This window comes from Opisthocomus hoazin, chromosome 5 (genome assembly GCF_030867145.1).
Source record: "Opisthocomus hoazin isolate bOpiHoa1 chromosome 5, bOpiHoa1.hap1, whole genome shotgun sequence".
Lineage (NCBI taxonomy): Eukaryota > Metazoa > Chordata > Aves > Opisthocomiformes > Opisthocomidae > Opisthocomus > Opisthocomus hoazin.
Genome location: NC_134418.1, coordinates 47,609,158 through 47,629,332, shown reverse-complemented (window position 1 = coordinate 47,629,332; position 20,175 = coordinate 47,609,158). Strand labels below are relative to the sequence as shown.

The 20,175-nt window shown below is 39.4% G+C and overlaps 1 protein-coding gene across 6 annotated transcripts in view; it reads right to left on the bottom strand.

Annotated features, from left to right (window-relative positions):
- DCLK2 (doublecortin like kinase 2) overlaps positions 1-20,175 on the bottom strand; it is a 95,146-nt gene that overhangs the window by 20,824 nt on the left and 54,147 nt on the right. For all 6 annotated transcript variants that reach the window (XR_012764028.1, XR_012764029.1, XM_075421111.1 and 3 more), the window contains 4 exons: positions 20,069-20,163; positions 9,455-9,527; positions 8,403-8,511; positions 1,784-1,841 (listed from right to left, as the gene is read on the bottom strand). Coding sequence is in view for 4 of the 6 variants with exons in the window: in XM_075421111.1 (XP_075277226.1) it covers positions 1,784-1,841; positions 8,403-8,511; positions 9,455-9,527; positions 20,069-20,163 (335 nt within the window). In the remaining 2 variants the exon portion in view is untranslated. The remainder of the gene's footprint in view (positions 1-1,783; positions 1,842-8,402; positions 8,512-9,454; positions 9,528-20,068; positions 20,164-20,175) is intronic.

Genomic DNA, 20,175 nt, shown 5'->3' with positions numbered 1-20,175 from the left:
GCATGAGAAATGAAGTGAGGAAGGAGTAAGCTGCAGCAAAATTAAAATATTTTCTTTATTGGAATTCTTCCTGGACAGTTCTGCCACTGCCCTAACAGCTATAAACATCTTCCTAACAGTCCTCTGCTTGTACATACATACACATCTGTATGTAGCTATATAGGCATAGAGCCTTTCAAAATAGACACGTATGCATCCATGGGTTTGACTTTTTTTGTTTGTTTTAAAGCAATGAGAATGATCAACAGAAAACATGTCTAGATTTTGCTGTGTAAAATGGATAGTCTATCTCTGGACCACTCCAATTTATGATACCTAAGCAGCTGACTCAGACAAGTAATAAAAATGATTTAAAGTTGCAAACTGTACACATCACCCAAAAGTTTTATTCTGCAGTGAAAAGCACTGGGTCGCCCTTCCCACAGCCAAACTAATGGCAACATTTTAATCTCAAAAAGGCAATTCTAGTGCTTTTTCTTGATGTTATACATTTTTAAGATTCCTTTCTAAATTTTCACTTAAATAAACCTAGGGAATATGAGATGAAGTGATGAGGAGGCAGGAAGACTCATCTCCTAGCACCTCATACACAATTTAAAATCAGCATAGATAAAATGTTTCTGTTTGAGGACCTCTACTTAAAGCAGATCATCACAGCAGGTCAAGCACTAGTGTACAGTAATATACAGCTCCTTAAGCATACAAAGAATGTCATACTGACTTGCTACATCTTCCTAAAAGGTCACTTTCAGCATTTGGAGCTCTGAATTACACTTCAGAGTAGTTACTCTATGTTATTGACAAAAAGAGTACCTTTGAATTAAAACTCTGACTTGGTTGCAAATTTACCAATTTCAGTGCAATCATTTACATAAAAAAATAAGGTGTTTGCATCAAAAAGTCCATCTTCTCAGCCATCCTTGAGAGAATGGCGTATTTCCTGCTCTGAAAGAGACTTCAACCCAGAATTCGACTGCTAATTAATACTGTGCCCTCACTGTTCTTTTAGCTAACGGTAAACAATGATCCATTTGATTCGTAAGTTCCTCAAGAGCATTTTGGTTTTTAGCTATTGCAAAGCAGTGAAAACAGATTTTATTTGTTGTTATCTAGGCCAACACAGTCTACGTTATTGGCTGTAGGCTAGGTTTTTTTCTTTTTTAAAATATCTGTACTTGGAAGGAAGGTGAAGAAGAGGTCTGCCACTCTCAGATATTTGCTTCGATTACGTAACATGCTGTTCTGCTAGAGACAATTGTGGACTTTCGTTTTTCAAGTCTGAATTAAAAAGACAGTTTAAGGAACTCTTTTATTAAGAGATCTTTGTTATACAGGATGATCAAATTATGTAAACAGAAAGAAATGGTTGCGAAAATTTCTTTCCAGATCCACGTTCTACATATAAAAGGAGCATACACAGTCATAAAAATAAAAAAATAAGAGGTAGAGAGGGATGGGAATTATATAAATACACACACAGCTGCAAATCTCCTCTCTCATATTTTACAGATCAAAATCTTTCTAATATATTTTGGACACATGCTAGCATTTTTGCTGTTATTCCAATAAAATAGATTACAATTTGTTTGTTTTTACTCTATTATCTAGCAAAACTAACACTCGCTACTTTTATTATTTGCTTTTTGGATACATTATCATCCTGTTAAACAGATATTCTGAAAATAGTCAGAAAACCCAAACACACCCACCATTTATTACTAATGAGCAGCTGCTAGTGCTGTTTCTGCTGTTTTTCTTACACATGCAAATTGTTGTACACTACCTTTCCACAGCATTTAGCCTTGTCTATGATCTTCAGTGCAAACTCCTTTCCTGTGGATCTAGTAAGAAAAAGATGAGAACCATTAATTAGAAACTGGTCAACAAACTGTGGCCTTATCTGTAAGAATATACATCATCATAACAGAATGCCATGACCCATGGAGGTTGCTGACAGAAAATTCACAGAACGGACTAGATTTTGTTTTTTGTTATCTCAGCATTTGTGCCCGTTGTTTCCCTGACTACCACAACCTCACTCACTTTGTGTATTAATCCCAGGCTCCAGCTGCAATTCATTCTTCTGTGACCTGGCACAACTCTCTGTCACTTCTTTAATTCAACATGTAAAATTTGTCTCGAGCCTTCCACTTAGCTTTGTTCAACTGGTAGGCTTTAAAGATAAAATCATACACATTTATGTGTAAGTGAGCAGAAGAAAGATTGATACTCTAGTGGAAAAATTCAGTAGGATTCAGCAGAGCTAAAAACCCATAGTTCATTACAGACTAGTCTAAAATCCTGTAGAATTTATTAGGCACTAATTTTGACCTTGTGTATCTCATTCTTTCTTTATTTTTTTAAGTATTCTATGGGATTGTAGAGCAGTCAAGTAAAGTCCCATGACATTTAAGAGGATGGTTATACACAAAGTAAAAAGGATTACTGTTTTCAGTAAGCACTCTCACAGAAAGGAGCTCTGGTTTGCCTTCCATCCCTTTAAGCAATAAAAATCTTCTCCATTTCTCCAGAAGGGGAGAAAATGTGAGAAAAAAGAAACACAAATGAACTTTTTTTTTTAAAACAAAGACGACATTATTACTTATATTAACGATTAATCAAAAATCACAAGAAGATGCCGTAAGACCCTGCTGTTACTAATTTTTGTTGTGTCAGTACCTACAGACTCCAGTGTGCATCAGAACACTAGCATGTATGGTAAAAAACACTGGAAGCGGCAACAAAAGCAAAAGTCGGGCATGTTTTTAAAATTCCAGGTTAATTTTCACTATACTTCTGGCATTAGATACAACTAGTCAAAATTAGTACCTTACAAAAACAGGAACTGAATCAATGTCTGACATTCAATTTATCCATTATTCTAAATATGCAGTAGAGAATTTCTGCTCTGAAAGTGCAGCTGTATCTGCGAGGTTGTCATAGTTACAACCTGATCTGGTCTTTAGATAGAAGTGTTATCTAAATGCTGTCTGTGAAATGCCCTCCTCTTCTGTTACAGATCTGATGTAAAATCTATGAATACAGTCTGTAAGTCAGAACCACAATTTATGTGTTATACTAAATTAAGTGCATTATCTGAAAGCCTGCAAACAAGTGATTAGCAAAACCCACTTAGTCAACCTTTGGCACTTATGCTGTGTAGAAAGAAGAGTTAACATTCACAAAACCAATTCATCAACCAACTTCAAATCCCTCTTGCAAATGTCCTTTACTGAAGCACCTAAGAAAAAACCCTGGATATCATCCATATAATTTGTGTTCTAATACAACTGCCTATCATACACCAGTATTGTCTGACAGGTTTCTGGTATTCTTCTGTCTAGCTGTCAGTATCCATCTGTTGACTCATGTCTTTATATAAAGACATACAAGCACTCTTCACAAAAGAGACCATCTTACTCTTTTTGTAGAACAGCTAGTATAATAGGATTCTGGCTCCACAACTAAGGCTTCTAAACACAACACTATTAGAAATTAAGGATAATAATTAATAGGAATTATAAGGCAAGCATTTATAGTTGGCATTTCCTCTCTAATTGTTATTATTAGTAACTATTGTATATTTATTTTACATAAGCTTAATTTAATAATGCTTCACTAAATAGAAAGATTGGATCACATCCAAAACTAGATTTTGAAGTTTAATTTTTCTCTTTTTCTAAAAAAATAATTGGAAGGTTGTTTTCTAGTCCAGTTCCCTCATTCCAAAAAGAACAGGTGATGTTTTGAAACCCAAGTGGCTTAGCAACCCTTGTCCCATTTTCAGTGGACCTTAAGTGATTTCCAAAATGCACAGTCAATATTCCTGAAAATAATAAAATGTTACCTTATGCTTTTAAGCCACTATCATTTATGAATGTTGTTTACTCTATAGATAACAAAGAATGTGTGGCCACTTTCAGGTGCATGGGAAGGCACCATAAAGCATCATTCATTTGGTGCCTGTGCCAAAACTCTGCGTTTTTAAACCATGGAAGAGCCTTCGAAAGATAAGGTATGCTGGGGCCTGACAGGATCAGCCTGTCCCGATGGGGAAAATGCCTGTTTGGGTGTAAGCTGGCAGGGCTGCTCGAGAGAGCTTCATATTAGAATTGATGGGGGAACAGGGATACCAACAGGATTGCAGTAGGTAAGCCAAGCGTTGGCATGGCATCGCCTGAGGGTGGCAATGCTACTGGGAACATTTGCACTACTCCTGGGAGCACGGAGGGCTCAGGAGCATATCTGAAATCCTTGTACACCAACGCATGCAGTACAAGAAACAAACAGGATGAACTGGAAGTGTTAGTCACCTCTCAGAGCTACGATACCATCGGTGTTAGTGAGACTTGCTAGAATGAGTCCCACGACTGGAGTGCTGGGCTGGAGGGCTACAGGCTCTTCAGGAGAGATAGGCAGGGCAGGTGAGGTTGAGCTGTCACATTATACATAAGAGAGAGGTTTGATTGTACAGCCCTTACAGTTACTGGTGATGTGGTTCAGAGCCTCTGGATGAGGATTAGGTGGATGGAAAACAAAGGAGATGTTGCAGTGGGTGTCTACTACTGATCACCCAGCCAGAAAGTATGCACTGATGAGTTATTCAATGGGCAATTAGGAGAAATTTCTGTATCTGTAGCCCTTGTCCTTATGGGAGGTGTCAGCTTCAGACATCAACTGGGAATACCATACTGCTGTGATGAGCAGGTCTTGGAAATTCTTGAAGTTTGTAGGAGAAACAGGTACTCAGTGAGACATCTACGAAAGACGCCCTCCTAGACTTGTTATTTGTGAACAGAGAAGGACTTGTTTGGGTTGTGATGGTAGGTGTCTGTCTTGCCCACAGTCATCATGAAATGGTTGAGTTTAAAATTTTTGGTGTAATGAGATAAAAGGACAGCAAAGTTGCTACACTGGATTTCAAGAAAGCAAACTTTAGGCTATTCAGTGAGCTGCTTAGCAGAATACCCTGGGAATCTGCTTTTGAGGGCTTAGGAGTCCACTATTGCTGATCAGATTTTAAGAACCACCTTCCAGAAGCACAGGAACAGGCAATCCCTCCGCATCACACGTCAAGCAAGCGGGGCAGAAGACAAGCTTGGTTGAACAGGGAACTCCTTGTGAAGCTCAAGAGCAAAAAGAAATTGGATCACCTCTGGAAGCAATTCCAGGCTTTCAGAACAATTACAGAGCCACAGTTCATATATCCAGGGAGAAGACACAGAAGGACAAAGCTCAATTAGAGTTGAAACTGGCCAGTGCTGTTTCAGAAAACAAGGGTGCATTTTTTTAAAGTATGTTAATAGCAAAAGGAGATCTAAAGACACCATTGGACCAATACTTGAAGATGGTCATCTGACTAATAGGGATGAAGAAAACGCAGAGGCATTCCATGCTTTTTTTTGCCTCAGTCTTTAATAATACTTATAGACCTTGGGCTGCCTGGTCCCCCAGGCTGTAGGACTATGAGTGTGGGAACAGTCACTTTTCATTGTGGACACTAAAACTGTAAGGGACCAGCTATATTGGCTGAATGTTCCCAAGTCCATGGGGCCTGACAGGATTCATCTCAGAGTACTGAAGGAGCTAGTGGATGTTACAGCAGGACCCCTCACGATCATCTACGAAAGGTCTTGGGAGTATGGGGAGATTCCTGCTGACTGGAAGCTAGCCAGTGTTACTCCAGTTTGCAAAAAGGGCGTGAGGGAAGACCCAGGGAACTACAAACTCGATAGTTTAACCTCAGTTCCTGGAAAAATTATGGAGAAGATTATACCGAGTATTACTGAAAGGCATTTAAAGAATAATGCAATCATCAGTCAACATGGGTTCACAAAGGGAAAGTCTTAACTATTTTGATATCTTTCTACTATAAGGTCACCCACCTAGTGGATGAAGGGAAGGCAGTGTCTGCAGCTTTTCTGGATTTTAGTAAGTCTTGATACTGTCCCTCACTGCATCCTTCTGGATAAGTTGTCCAACTGTGGGATGAGTGGGTTTACGGTGTGCTGGGTGAAGAACTGGCTGAAGGTCAGAGCTCAAAGGATTGCAGTGAAAGGGGCTAAATATAGCTGGTGACAAGTCACCTGTGGTGTTCCTCAGGGTTCAACTCTAGGGCCAGTCCTTCTCAATGTATTTATCAACAATCTGGATGCAGGAGTTAAATGCACCATCTGCAAGTTTGCTGATGATCCCAAACTGAGAGGTGCTGTTGACTCTTTTGAGGGACAAAAAGCCTTGCAGAGGGATCTAGATTGGAGCATTGGGCAATGATTTAACAAGTCCAAGTGCCATATTCTGCACCTCGTATTGAGTAATACCGGGCACAAGTAAACACTGGAAGAGGAGTGGTTGGAGAGCAGACCTGCAGAAAGGGATCTGGGGGTGGTGGCTGGCAGCAGGCTCAATACAAGTCAGCAGTGCACCCTGGCAGCCAAGAGGGCAAACCACATCCTGGCATGCATCAAACACAGCGTAGCCAGCTGTTGCGCAGTTCTTGCCCCCAAAATTTAAGAAGGGTGTTAAGGTACTTGAATCCATCCAGAGGACAGCAACAAAGCTGCTGAAAGGCATGTCCTGTGAAGAGTGGCTAAGGACTGCAGGTTTGTGTAGTTTGGAGAAAAGCAGGCTGAGGGGTGACCTCCTTGCTCTCTACAGCTTCCTGAGGAGGGGAAATGAAGAGGGAGGTGCTGATCTCCCTGGGATGTAGTGACAGGATGCACAGGAACAGTTCAAAGCTGCACCAGGAGAGGTTTAGACTGGACATTAGGAAGCATTTCTTTGCCAAGAGGGTGGTCAAACACTGGAACAGGCTTCCTAGAGAGATGGTCAATGCCCCAAGCTTGTCAGTGTTTAAGAGGCGTTTGGGCAATGCTCTTAATAACATGTTTTAACTTTTGGTCAGCTCTGAAGTGGTCAGGCAGTTTGACTAGATGATTATTGTGGGTCCCCTCCAAGTGAAACATTCTATTCTGTTCAGTTTCATTCAAGCCTCTTATGTGTAGCTTCTTGCAAAATTAAATGTATAGAAATCCAGTTGCAACTCAGCTGGCTATATTACCTTCTTACAGTTTTTGTAACAGACCTGCAGTGTCTGATCTGCCACCTCAGTTTTTATTCCTTACTCTATAAACCTTGCATGCTTGTACATAACTTTCTCAAAAAAGTATTAGAAATACCAATTGTCATTTGCTGCAATAAACCAGAAGGGCATATTAGACATAGTGTTACATACTACCTGCCAATATTATTCTCAGTAACAGAGATAAATAATCCAGATATGGTATGAAGAAACAACTCTCTTGAGAAGAAGTGATAATGGCTGCAGAAAGTTATGGATTGTAAGATCCATTCACCTGTGTTTCAGCAGAGCAGGCCCCAGGTTCAGCCTCAGTACCCAACCCTTTTGGCGCATTTGGATGAGTCAGCGAAAGTATCTATCTATGCATCTATGATCTGCTAAGACTGGAATGAGATGTTTCCATTCATACTTATCTTTCCTTTCATTTAAATAAAACCAACAGATGAGGATCAAATAATATAAACTGTTTCTGTAACTTTTATGGTTTTTACAGACATTTGCTGAATTTGCCCAGTATTCGCGTACAAATTGGAGATTCCTCATATTTACGAAGCTGACATAAATCTCAGATTGATGAAGATAGCAGAGGTGGTTCTGAAAAATACACTGAGAGAGTGACAGTCAAATCACCTGTTATGTTTGCACTAGCAGCAAAATGTGACACAAAGCTTGCAGATGAAGAGCAGTAACGCAGCACAGGTCTGTAAAGGCATCCTGTCTACCCCATGGGAAATCAGGCACAGAGTATTTCAGTCTGGAATACTGAAGGGCTGATTTGAAAAGGCTCTGGCTACTCACCGCACTACCTCACAGAAGCAGCAAGCACAATGGAGTCAGTAGCACAGTCTAGCAGCCACCAACTGCATGCCCTTAAGAATACTTTGCTCACAGAAAGCTGTAAAAAATCATTTAAGCAGCAGGCAGTAGAGATACGATAGCAGCAGATTTGCTGAGGCAGAAAGGGGATGTCTCAAAGACTATTCAGGTGCCACATACATTTTCCTGCCATTCACAACAGTCTGTTGGGTGAGGCAAATTCTTGGATTCTGTGGGGTTTCCCTAAGAGCCTCCATTAGAAGGTAATACCTCCTTTAGTTTTTGGGATAAAAAGCCATGTTCCTCTGCTGCTCTCATATCTCTTTACTGGAGTACTACACAGGAAGCTCTGTGTGTTTTGCTATGCATAGTTCTCCTGAATAATAGGCATACTTTTGCACTTGCTCTTTGCTTTCATCTCATCACATTTTCTACGAAATTATGCTAATACACAGGGCTTTATCCAGTAAAATAAACAGCAGTACCGAACAGTTTCCTTGCTCACCGTTCTACGCACTCCTTTACAACAGCAAAATTGCCGTCACCAATCACCTTCCCTACTTTATACTTCTCCAGAATGGCAGATGACCCTGAGCACTTGTTTCCATTCACACCTGCAAAAACGCAAAGTCAGTAATGTCAGCTGAGGAGAAGTGTTAGCACAATGTAATATATCCCCAATGGGTTCCACAGATCCAGAACAGTCACACATGCAAAACAAAACTTAAAAGTAAGCTGTTTTCTTCGCAGCTTATTCCCTTGGTTTTATCTCAAATGTAAAAAAGAACAAGATAAGACTAATCAGTTGTTTGACCTTTTAACACACAAATCAATTACTATGTTTTTATGTGGACATATTCTAAAAGTAATGAATGCAGTTAGAAGTCCTTAGTCTACATATTTTCTGAACTCAGAATACTTTTTTTGAAGTATCTTTTTCCATACTCAAAGCAAAAATGCAAGTAAGATTCAACTACAATGCATGTAAAGGAACCAAAAGTTTTATCTGCTGTATTCCTTCAAGTTCCCTTAGCTGCTGCTGAAATATCTAAAATGCAAGTTAAGTTTGATTACTGCTTATTTCAGTATTCTTAAATCAAAAAATTGACTCTAAAATGAAATTTTAAAACAACAAAAATATTAACATTACTTTAAAGAAATAACGAATGAAAGGTGAAGATTAGCTAAGATCAGTTGATGGGGTAATGTTTCCACCTGAAGCACAATGTGGTGTTTTGAGGAGGGCTCCACTTTTAATCCGGCCACAAACACATTGCTGGTGATACTCTGCAGGTAATGTTCAAAATAACTCAAATTCCTAATAGTGACTACTGAAGAGCACAGTCCACTAATATGCTACCACTTCACAAACAAAGAACAAAATTTATTTCCTAGCTTTACTGCCTTGATGTAGAAAATGTGGTAATTTTTCCAAGATAAGGTTGTTGACAAGGTATCAAACATCTCAGAAGAAAAAATGATTTGGAGTCATCAGAAAACATCTAAAATTGCTAAACCAGTTTTTGAAAGTATTGTTAGCAATTATCTGTGTCCTACCTTCAGGAGTCTGGCAATGGAGTGATTCAGGTACACCATTCACATTGGAAGAAGATCCACCATGTGGAGGGATCTATGCAAGTACATAAGAACTCATTATTTCTGATGGTAATTACAAGAAGGAGCCAGACAAAAAAGACAGCAAAGTTAAAAAAAAAACCCACCCTAAAAACACCTATACAGAGTCAGCTTACTTTTCTACTCCCATCTTCTTTTTATTCTTGCTTTCTCACAGTTCATCACATTATCATACATCATTGTTACTTGCACCGATTTAAGATTCAGGCCTGATATTCCTATTTAGAGAAGTAGTTGAACAGATTTCACTAAAGAGCAAAGAAAATTCTGCCCAGCTGCACCAAGTTCCATCTAAACACTATGGAGACAGTGTGTGTGGAGGCAACGATCCCTCCTCATTCTACATAAGATCATTACAATATACTCTGCATACATTTTCATGTAAACCAGAGACAGCCATCTCCAGACAACTATTCAGTGGCCGGCACAGCAAGCACGTGTTCTCGTGCTATTGTCTTAAGACACTTCTTCATAGCTGGCATTGTCTGAGGTTTCCCTAACTGAACTCTGTCAAATATATTCTCTTTAGATTAGCACTGAAGCTTGCTAGGAAGGTAACGTAGAAATGCTTGCACGGCCCTACTAGTTTTCATTTAAAGAAGAGAATTTTGGCATAGGTGGCCGGGTACATCTATGATAGTCAGATTTGCCTGATAAATTAGCAGTCTATATTTTAAGTTATTATGGACGTGAAGATTTGAGACATCTAAAAGCAGTTCAGGTTATATGTCTGATATGTACCCAGACGTAGATCCAGTTTTAGTAACTGTGACACTGTATAAAAAACAAGTACTTAAATGATTTTGAATGATGCAGGCTGAAGAAAACTTCTTTTGCCGCACTAACAACTTAATTGGTACTCGATCTGAATCTTCGCAATTCTGCTTAAAGTCATCCTGTCATACTGCCCAGGGACGTACGCAACAATCAATTTTTATTTTAAAAAGGGGTGATGGCATAGGAATGAATGCCATAAACAGTAAAATGTACTGGATGTATTCTATGCACCATTTTATAATTTCTCCCATTACAGTGAAGTATAGGGATGCTCTATGAAATTAAAATATCTTTTAGATCATTCCCCCTCCTCTAAGTAACATTTCTTTCCTGCTGTTCTGTGAAGTTCCCTATATTGTTTTCTTCATGGGCTATTATAGTAGTTCTTACCACTCACCACATACAGGATTAAAATGCTTCTCTGCCTTAAGCTCAGTGTCTGTTGAAATGGCTTTGCATGACACCAGGAATACAAATGCAGCATTTTCCATTTTAGCTGACATTGTCTGGTTACACTCCTGAATATTTTAAATCATTAATGCTATTGTCAATGAAAGAACTGAACTGACAGATAGGGATATTGTCTAAAGGCTCATGAAATGCTAATGAATGCTTAAGTTTCTAGTGGCAGCTGAGCTGACAAATCAGCTAAAGGTACAGTAACTAGAAGCTGTACAACTTAATTTTGCAGAGCCTCTAAAATGATGTTTACTAGCATTTGGCATAGAAGTAGCATCAAACAGCAACCAGTCAGCTACTACTCTGCCCCTTGCTAATAACTTAAAACCAGACTATGCTAATGGTGCTGTGTTTCTGACTTACCTATTTATTTAACAAGGATCAAGAACAAGGACATTTGGGTTAAAGGACATTTGTGCAAAATCATGAGTCAGTCTCTTAACCAGTCAGTCACATTTTCTTAAAGCATAAAGCTGAAATAACAGAACAGATCACTGCAAAATATGAGTCATCAGCCAATAATATTAGTAATCTATTTCAGGTTTTCAGTCAATGACAATACACAGGAATATCTAGCCCACATTTCCAACTTCCTTTGTCCTTGTAATCAGCTCAGACTTCTTACCACAATATTTATAAGAAGGAAGCAAACAGCAGCAGGAAAAAAAAAAGCTAAAAGGAATATGAAAAAGAATAAAATCTAATGCTGCTGTTGTGGCTGAGGTGCTAGATCAGAATCTGACATGGCAGGTTTAACCTTAGCTCTGCCACTGATTTGCATCATGGCTCTAGACAACACAGAGACTGCCTGTAATTTGGGTGCTGTAGGTCTGTGTCTCAGTTCCTCTGCAGCAAAATCAGGCTAGTCTTTCCCTACTGTGTCACAGCAGAGTAGAAATAAACTCTCAAGATGTCTGCAAGGTCCTTGACTAGCCAGAAAAGGTGGGGAGGAGGTAGGAATTCACAGTGACACAGAATAAAGTGATTTTCATTATTAAAGTAATTTTCTAATCATTTAACTACCCAGTGACGTGTAATATATAGAATATCTTGTACTGCTGTTATTTTGAAGGTGAAGTAAAGATTGTGGATGTGCAAGTAGACTTGACTGGTTCACTAGCCATTCCTGAAGGAGTAACAAAAAAAGCATATACGTTGCTTTGATACTACACTAGTGAATATGGATGGCATCTACAATCACACCGTAGATTAGGTTTTGCAACAATTACTCTTCCTGTATTGTACTCCACACAGCACTACTCATCCAACACTGTTCCCCTTACACATGATCAGTTCAGAGTGCATAGGTCTTAAATCCAACCTCTCACACACACATGCAAGTCCTAGAAAACTCAGACCTGAGGCAGAATTTGATACTTTGTTTTCAAAAGCTCACAGAGTAATTTAGTGCAGAAATGGCTATCCAGCCCTCTGATTAAAGCCCTCTACCATCTTTGAAAGGCCATGGAGAACAGGAGAAGTGTCTGAGGACTGGAGGAAAGCTAAAGTCACTCCAGTCTTCAAAAAGGGCAGCATGGAGGACCCAGGGAACTACAGGCTGGCCAGCCTTACCTCCATCCCAGGAAAACTGATGGAACATATCATTCTGGATGTCATCTCTAAGTGGAGGAAAAGGATGTTATCAAGAGTAGTCAACATGGATTCACCAAGGGGAATCATACTCAGCCAGTCTGACAGCCTTCTATGATGGCATGACTGGCTGGGTAGATGAGGGGAGAGCAGTGGAGACTGTCTACCTTGACTTCAGCAAGGCTTTTGACACGGTCACCCATAACATCCTCCTAGGGAAGCTCAGGAAGTGTGGGCTGGATGAGTGGTCAGTGAGGTGGATTGAGAACTGGCTGAATGGCAGAACTCAGAGGGTTGTCATCAGTGGCACACTGTCTAGTTGGAGGCCTGTAACTAGTGGGGTTCCCAAGGATCAGTACTCTGCCCAGTCTTGTTCAACTTCTTCATCAATGACCTGGATGAAGGGACAGAGTGTACCCTCACCAAGTTTGCTGATGACACAAAACTGGGAGGAGTGGCAGAAACACCAGAAGGCTGTGCTGCCATTCAGCGAGACCTGGACAGGCTACAGAGCTGGCCAGAGAGGAACTTGATGAAGTTCAGCAAGGGCAAGTGCAGGGTCCTGCAGCTGGGCAGGAACAACCCCATGCACCAGTACAGGATTGGGGTGGACCTGCTGAAAAGCAGCTCTGTGGAGAGAGACCTGGGAGTGCTGGTGGACAAGTTGACCACGACCCAGCAGTGTGCCCTAGTTGCCAAGAAGGCCAATGGGATCCTGGGGTGCATTAAGAGAAGTGTGGCCAGCAGGTCAAGGGAGGTTCTCCTTCCCCTCTACTCTGTCCTAGTGAGGCCACGTCTGGAGTACTGTGTCCAGTTCTGGGCTCCCCAGTTCAAGAAAGATGAGGAGCTACTGGAGAGAGTCCAGCGGAAGGCTACAAGGATGGTGAGGGGACTGGAGCATCTGTCCTAAGAGGAAAGGCTGAGGGAGTTGGGCTTGTTTAGCCTGAAGAAAAGAAGGCCGAGAGGGGATCTTATAAATGCTTATAAGTATCTGCAGGGTGGGTGTCAGGAGGATGAGGCCAGACTCTTTTCAGTGGTGCCCAGCGACAGGACAAGGGGCAACGGGCACAAAGTGAAGCATAAGAAGTTCCAGCTGAACATGAGGAAGAACTTCTTCACTCTGAGGGTGATGGAGCACTGGAACAGGCTGCCCAGAGGGGTTGTGGAGTGTCCTTCTCTGGAGATCTTCAAAGCCCTCCTGGACGTAGTTCTGTGCAGCCTGCTGTACGTGAACCTGCTTTGGCAGGAGGGTTAGACTAGATGATCTCCAGAGGTCCCCTTCAACCCCTACCATTCTGTGATTCTATGAAAACAATCACCTCAGAATGTGGATGCTGCTGGTCAAGAACATCTTATGCTGGCCATCACTCCTGTTGCATTTAAACATTATGCAATACAGAACAGAACAATTATTGCTTTTACTTCCCTCAGGTTGTCTCCCCACAGGTAATTCATGTTTCAATAACCCATCCAGAGCCAAATGCACAATACAACATAGTTGTTAGAGATACTGAGAATATCTTGGTGAACATGCAGTTCTCAAAACTAGTTGCATATCATTTTACAGATTAATTAAAGAAGCTGTAAGAAGTTACAGAAGGTACTGAGCTGAAGAAAACCGGCCCAACTGTTTTCTTTTCTTCACATGCTGAATTATTTTCCGCAGAATAACCACTTTTCCAGGTTCACAAAAATATCTCAACACATTTCTCTGTATTTTATATTATTTTATACAGACTGACTGACTTAAGTCATCAGGTTTATCACCATGACACATGATTTTGTAAGAAACACTCACACTCGATCTGTCATATCCGTAAGTACTCTAGTATCCAATGTGCTTATTGCACCACGACATAACAACTAATGAACAGGTATTTAACATCCTTCCTTTCACCCCTACTAATATCCAACGCATTAAAAACCCTATTTTATACTTTGCACTGTAGGATTTTTTTTCCCTACTGCCTGAAGTATGCAATGCATAACGTGCCAGACAGCTGCATCCTACCAGATACTGTGTGTATCAGGTTTTCTACTTTTTAAGTTCATGATAAGAAATTAAAAGCACACACACAAAAATTTAATCAAAAACCATAACAGCCTTTAAACCACCACAGAGTCCAAGAGCATGAACTGAAATGGGTATGCAAATATAAGTAGCAGGGAGGGACTGGCCCAAGATTCCCTTAAAATCTGTATCAGAGCATAAGTCAATCAATGATTTGGTAATGAAAAAGCAGCAGCTTGACAGTCATTTTAATCAAGCTACAACTAGTGATCCAATAGCAAAGATTTTTAAAAATCTTTTGAATCAAAATGCTACCATATACCTGAAAAAAATATAAACAGTGCTTGTATTTAAAACAGAAATGTGCAGGGACATAAGAAAGTAATCCCACATAACTACACATCTAGTAGCATTTTATTTTTTGTCTCATGGAAGTGCGAGGAAAGATCTACAGATATAAACCCATATTCTCTTCAAGTGGAATGGTACCTTAGTTGACAAACCTTTGCATTCAGGATTAGATTAACTGCCATGAATGTTTGTGGAAAGATTTTGGGCTTTTTTTCCATATTGAAGGAAATACCTAACTTCTTGGCAGCTACATGGGATGGTGCCTTCTAGAGCACCCATCTAAAGGTTTCCTGTGTCTGTCCTTCTTGCCTGTCTGGATAGAAATGAAAGACTTTTGCCATCAGGTTGCTAGGCATACAAAGGTCCTGTGTACCTTGTCCTGTATATATGTGCACACATATGTGCCAGTGCTTCTTTGACTTCATCCAGACCTCCTATGGTTGCTTGTATCTAAGATGCACTAAATGTACTGCTCTTGTTCTCCAACACATTCATAATGTGTGAGACTCTGAACTATATGGTACACACGTACACTTATGTACACACCCCTACACCCTTGTGTCTGGAAAATTCCAGACAGAAATATGGGATTCCTACACAAACATTATTGTTACTGTTTTGATCCTGTAATATCCTCAAAGTGCATCTAGCCAAACTTACAAAAAGTATGTCTAATATTGTTAACTTTTCCTTGAGTTCTGATATGGCATTGCTGTGGTGATCTTTCACCTGAAGGCTAAGAAGAGAATGTGAACTCTCATACTTTCAAAAAAAATTCCCTGATGTTTTCAAAGTAGCTTTCTCTGTCTTTATGAAAATATTCAAACTGGTCATGAATCTAACTGTTGACTACGACTATTTTAGTGAAATTGTGAATTAACTGTTTGCGGAAGTATTCTCTGAATTTTGGGGACACTTTTATAGTGTCACTGTAATCCTGAAAGGCTGCAGTAAGAAAGGGTTAAAAGATATTCCAAACATAAATTAAATGTTATTTATATAATCAGTATTTCCAGTGAGATGTTGTATTTATTATTACAGTGCTTAATTGTAACGTAATCTGTATGACAGAAGCTTCATATTTTTTAAGTGATACTTAAACTACTGCTAGTAACTCAACTATACTGAGAAGCTACTTCTAACAATACGTCAGCCAATTAGAACGTAGTGATTTTGCTACCATTAATTTGAGAATACGTGGTATGGCATTTATATAATACCATGCATTTTGTTGCACTGCTCTGGAAACACTGAAGAACCACATAAAGATTTATCCTTTTTCTAAAGAAATTTTGAGTTGCATCACATTATGTAAAGCATTTAGCAAACTGATGACAATGGTGAATAGACTTGACACTAACTTCAACACCTCAGTTTCCCTACCAGCACAAATTAGCCAACTCTCTTTATCCACTGTATGAGCAAGAAAGATGCTGAATTGCAAATTCAACAAAGGCAGCAGTTGGAGAATTCCTCTAAGAACTGCTTTTGCACCCGTGTTGCTAGGTTGGCTAATTGCATGTAAATATTCTTAACATGTAACTGCTAACAGAAGCACATGTATACAAGACTGAAGAGATTAAAACCTTGATGAAGATAGGGACTAACCCTTCAAATCACTTAAGCACACGTTTAAGTACATCCTCACTGAAGTAAAAGGGACTACTCAATAGCTTAAAGTTAAGCAAGTACTTAAGTTATTTGTTGCATCACGTTTTAATGCCCTTTCACTTTGGTCATTTGGTCAATCAATCGGAATGGTAATACTGACACAAATTCAAACACAATGCTATTTAGCATAACTGGGGTCCTAAAAAAGGCCTCAACTGTAAAGCTTCTTTATTTGTACAATTTTATTTTTTTTTAAAAGATGATAAGACTTTCTGGTACTTCATTTCAAGAGGGGACAATTAAACACATCCAAGTAAGCATAAGGAAATTACCAAAAACTCATATTTAATCTAGTCTCTGGATGATTTTTAAGGTACGAAGTGTGCATATTAAGAGACGTACTGAAAGAGCTAAGAGTCAAAGTAGCCCTAACAGCATTGCATATCTGAGTATCTATAAATGCACACTTAGAACCAAAGGTTAGACCATTCAATTGTCACCTGCCTACATAACAGAAAAAGGACTCCTCTGTCAGTTGTCCGCTGCCACTTAATGCATTATTACCATTATTTCTTAATCCACGCACCAGTTCTAATCTCTACAGAAAAGTTAATAGAAAAATAAGAAACTTGGCATGTTTGCTCAAAAAAGAATATCATACAGAGTAGTCATTTACTTCATGCCTGCACTTGTTAACTTTTATATCTAAATCTGTCTAAAACAAACCCTCTGCAAAGTGAAATGCTTACTTACAGGCTAAAATTGTGACATTAAAAATAAACAGCTTTAATAAGAATACATAGTAGCAGGCAACTGGGTGCATGGTATCCATATTTGGCACTTACTAACTAAAGGCATTTATTTGGGGTTGTGGGAAAATTCTGTAGTGTTTCCTATTCTTAAGCCATAGTATAAATTCCTTACTTCAATAAAATCTCAGACTCCAGTACAATTTTTTTAAAACATTTTTGCAAGATTGGGATGTTGGACAGCAAACTAGCCTACTGTATGTACCAAACCATTTAAGAGTTCATTCAAGTGCACAAGGGCACTCTGGTTGGAAGAGATAAAACGGACAGAGGGAAAAGCCCTTCTCTAAAGATAAACTGTTCACAAAGAGCATTTCCTGCAAGGAGTTTTCTGTGCCTGAGTATACCACTTCTGCTTATAAAGTGTTGTGAAGCAGAAGGAATCCTTTGGGACTGAAGAGACTTCACTTTAAAGGAAAAGTGGCTTTTGGAGAATATGATTTAAGACTCAATGTCTGAGACTGAGAAAAAACTGCTGTTGCTATCTGTATCTTTTGCAAGTTTACTGCCTTGATGATTAGCATCATCACTTACGCACTACGTTGAATGTCAAACATCAAAAAGCTTAACCAGGTTGTAATGTACAGTCAAATACTTTATTTTGCTCTGGCTTTCCAAAAAACACAGTTTTCAGAGTACAGTTCATGTGCAGCTGCTCCAATGGTCTGCTCTTTACAGGAAACAGAAACATCAACTTTGATTTATTCCCTTTTCCTGCTGCCCCAAGCTCATACAAAACCATTACTAATGTTGCTGTTTCATGCTCTACAAAAACAAATACATATGATTTCTACACAACAAATCAGCCCAAACACTGCACTTCCAAAGCCAGAAAACTCAGAAATATTATTTATTCTTACACTGTCTGCCATAGATTTATATCTACATTTTCATTCACCTGTAGTCATGGCACCTTCTTTATACAAGTGCAGGAAGCCAGACTACTTGTCTGAGCAGTGATGCAGTCTTAGCAACAAGGAAGTGTTTAACAATAGGTAACAGCAGTAATCTCAAAATAATAAAATTAGTCCCTGCTTTCTGTCCATTTTCCTCATCAGACTGGACAAGATCAATCCTACAAAAATAACAGCTTCCCTAAAAGAATCTGTTTTTTCATAAAACCATGCCTCCCTGTTACTGGTTTTACGTTGATACTTCACCAAAACAGTCATTACTGCTAGAACATAATCAAGAAACAAGAGTCACTGCACAGTGCACTTGATCCTTTTGGAATTTATCCTGAGATTCACCAGATAACTTTCCCTATCTTTAGTCGCAGGAGCACAGCTGGGATCCTCCTATTGAACAGATGCATCCTAATGCGATAAAACAAGAGGTACTCACTACTTCAGTAACATGCCAGGTCTGAGATGATAGGTTTTTGCTGTTTTCTTTGGTCATATAGGGATGAATTATTTGACACAAAACCCCATTAGTATCCAGCATCAATTAAATTCCAAAATGAAAAAGTGTAACAGCCTACTTCAGTGAAAATGACAGTGAAAGGGAAAGAGGACATGTCCACTTTACTGAAAATTGCTTGTTACTATCAGAATTATCTCTATCTTAATGGAGCTTTAATCAGCTAAAAGCAGACAGGACAGCATGGCAAAAACCGAACCAAATTATCTGGTTTCTAAACTTGTAATTTCATTAAAGAAAGACAAAAGAGCATTTGTTAATTATAGTGCAGACCAGCTGACAGCATCAAGTCCAATGATTTTGGTGTTCTCTACAGTAAGTTCTATAGCAGAGCTGTCCAGACAAATTTTAAGACACACAGTTCTAATTTTCAATGTCAGAACTACTACTGCTCTTGAAGCTGCCTTATAGGGGAAAGGAGAATCTATGTTGCTTTTGAAAAGAGAAGCTATGGGATGATACAGGTCAACAACATAAAGGCAGAGATCAGCACTAAATTGCCTCAATGAACTAAACAACTAAAAATACATTAGAATTAACCAAATAAATCAAAACCTTTTGTCAGAATTTTCCCAGAAATCTGGCAGAAACCAGTGCCATACTCCTTGCAGAACAGACAAAGACTTGGTAATAATTAGCATGTCAAAACCCAAATCTAAATACTATTCAAATATTCAAATACTATTCCTTTAGCCAGTCTCTTAATTGAGAAAACAGTTTTCCACAAAATTATGCAGCCTCTTCACAACTCTTGTATTCACAAATAGGAGCTATTACTTGATCAGAATAATCAGCGCGAACCATCCAATGTGCACCCATAAAGGCTGCAATTGATGGTTTCATAAGAAAATTCTCCTTGAAAGGACAGCTGCACAAATGCAGCAGTAAGATGCTAAACTGTGCTCCAGACTGTTTCTTTTATTTTACCAAGTGAAAGGCATAGAGCAGCCTCTAAGAACTGTAAATGCTATGAATTTTTAAGTGGGAGAGGAAGAGAATTCTCGGTGCAACACAGAGAAAATTCTGCCAGACATCAGGCTGCTCCCAAAGAAAACCCTCCTGCACTTTCAGGCAGGAGACTGCATTAAGGGGTGCAACTGTGTGCCACGGATGAAGAAAGGTGCTTCTGATGAAATTCTGGGCAATACTACAAGACTATAAGTTATCCAAAAGAGGACACTACATTTATGTAGGCTGAGGGAATACATATTACTTGGGGAGTTTCTGCAGTCCACGAAACAATGGAAGACTTGGAGGGCAAAGTGGTGTATTCAAGCCACATTACTCTCTGCCTTTCCTAAGCTGAGAGTTCCATCCTACCAACCAAAGACAAAACACAAAAATCCTACTTCAGATCTCTTCTCCACTTCAACTCAAAAATCATATTAGCAAGGCCACCCTGTAGAATTATAACTTTTTAAAAATTTTTTTCTTCTTCAGCATCACTGTAATACATCATTCAACAAATAATGGAATTTTGGGGGTTTGATTGTTCCTTGCACTTACCTTGAGCCCACGAAAGCTGCCTGGGCTTGTTGGTGAAGAACTGGAGGACTTTGTCGATTTTGGGGTGGATAATTGACTGCTTGGGGTTCCATTAACTGGCCGAAGCA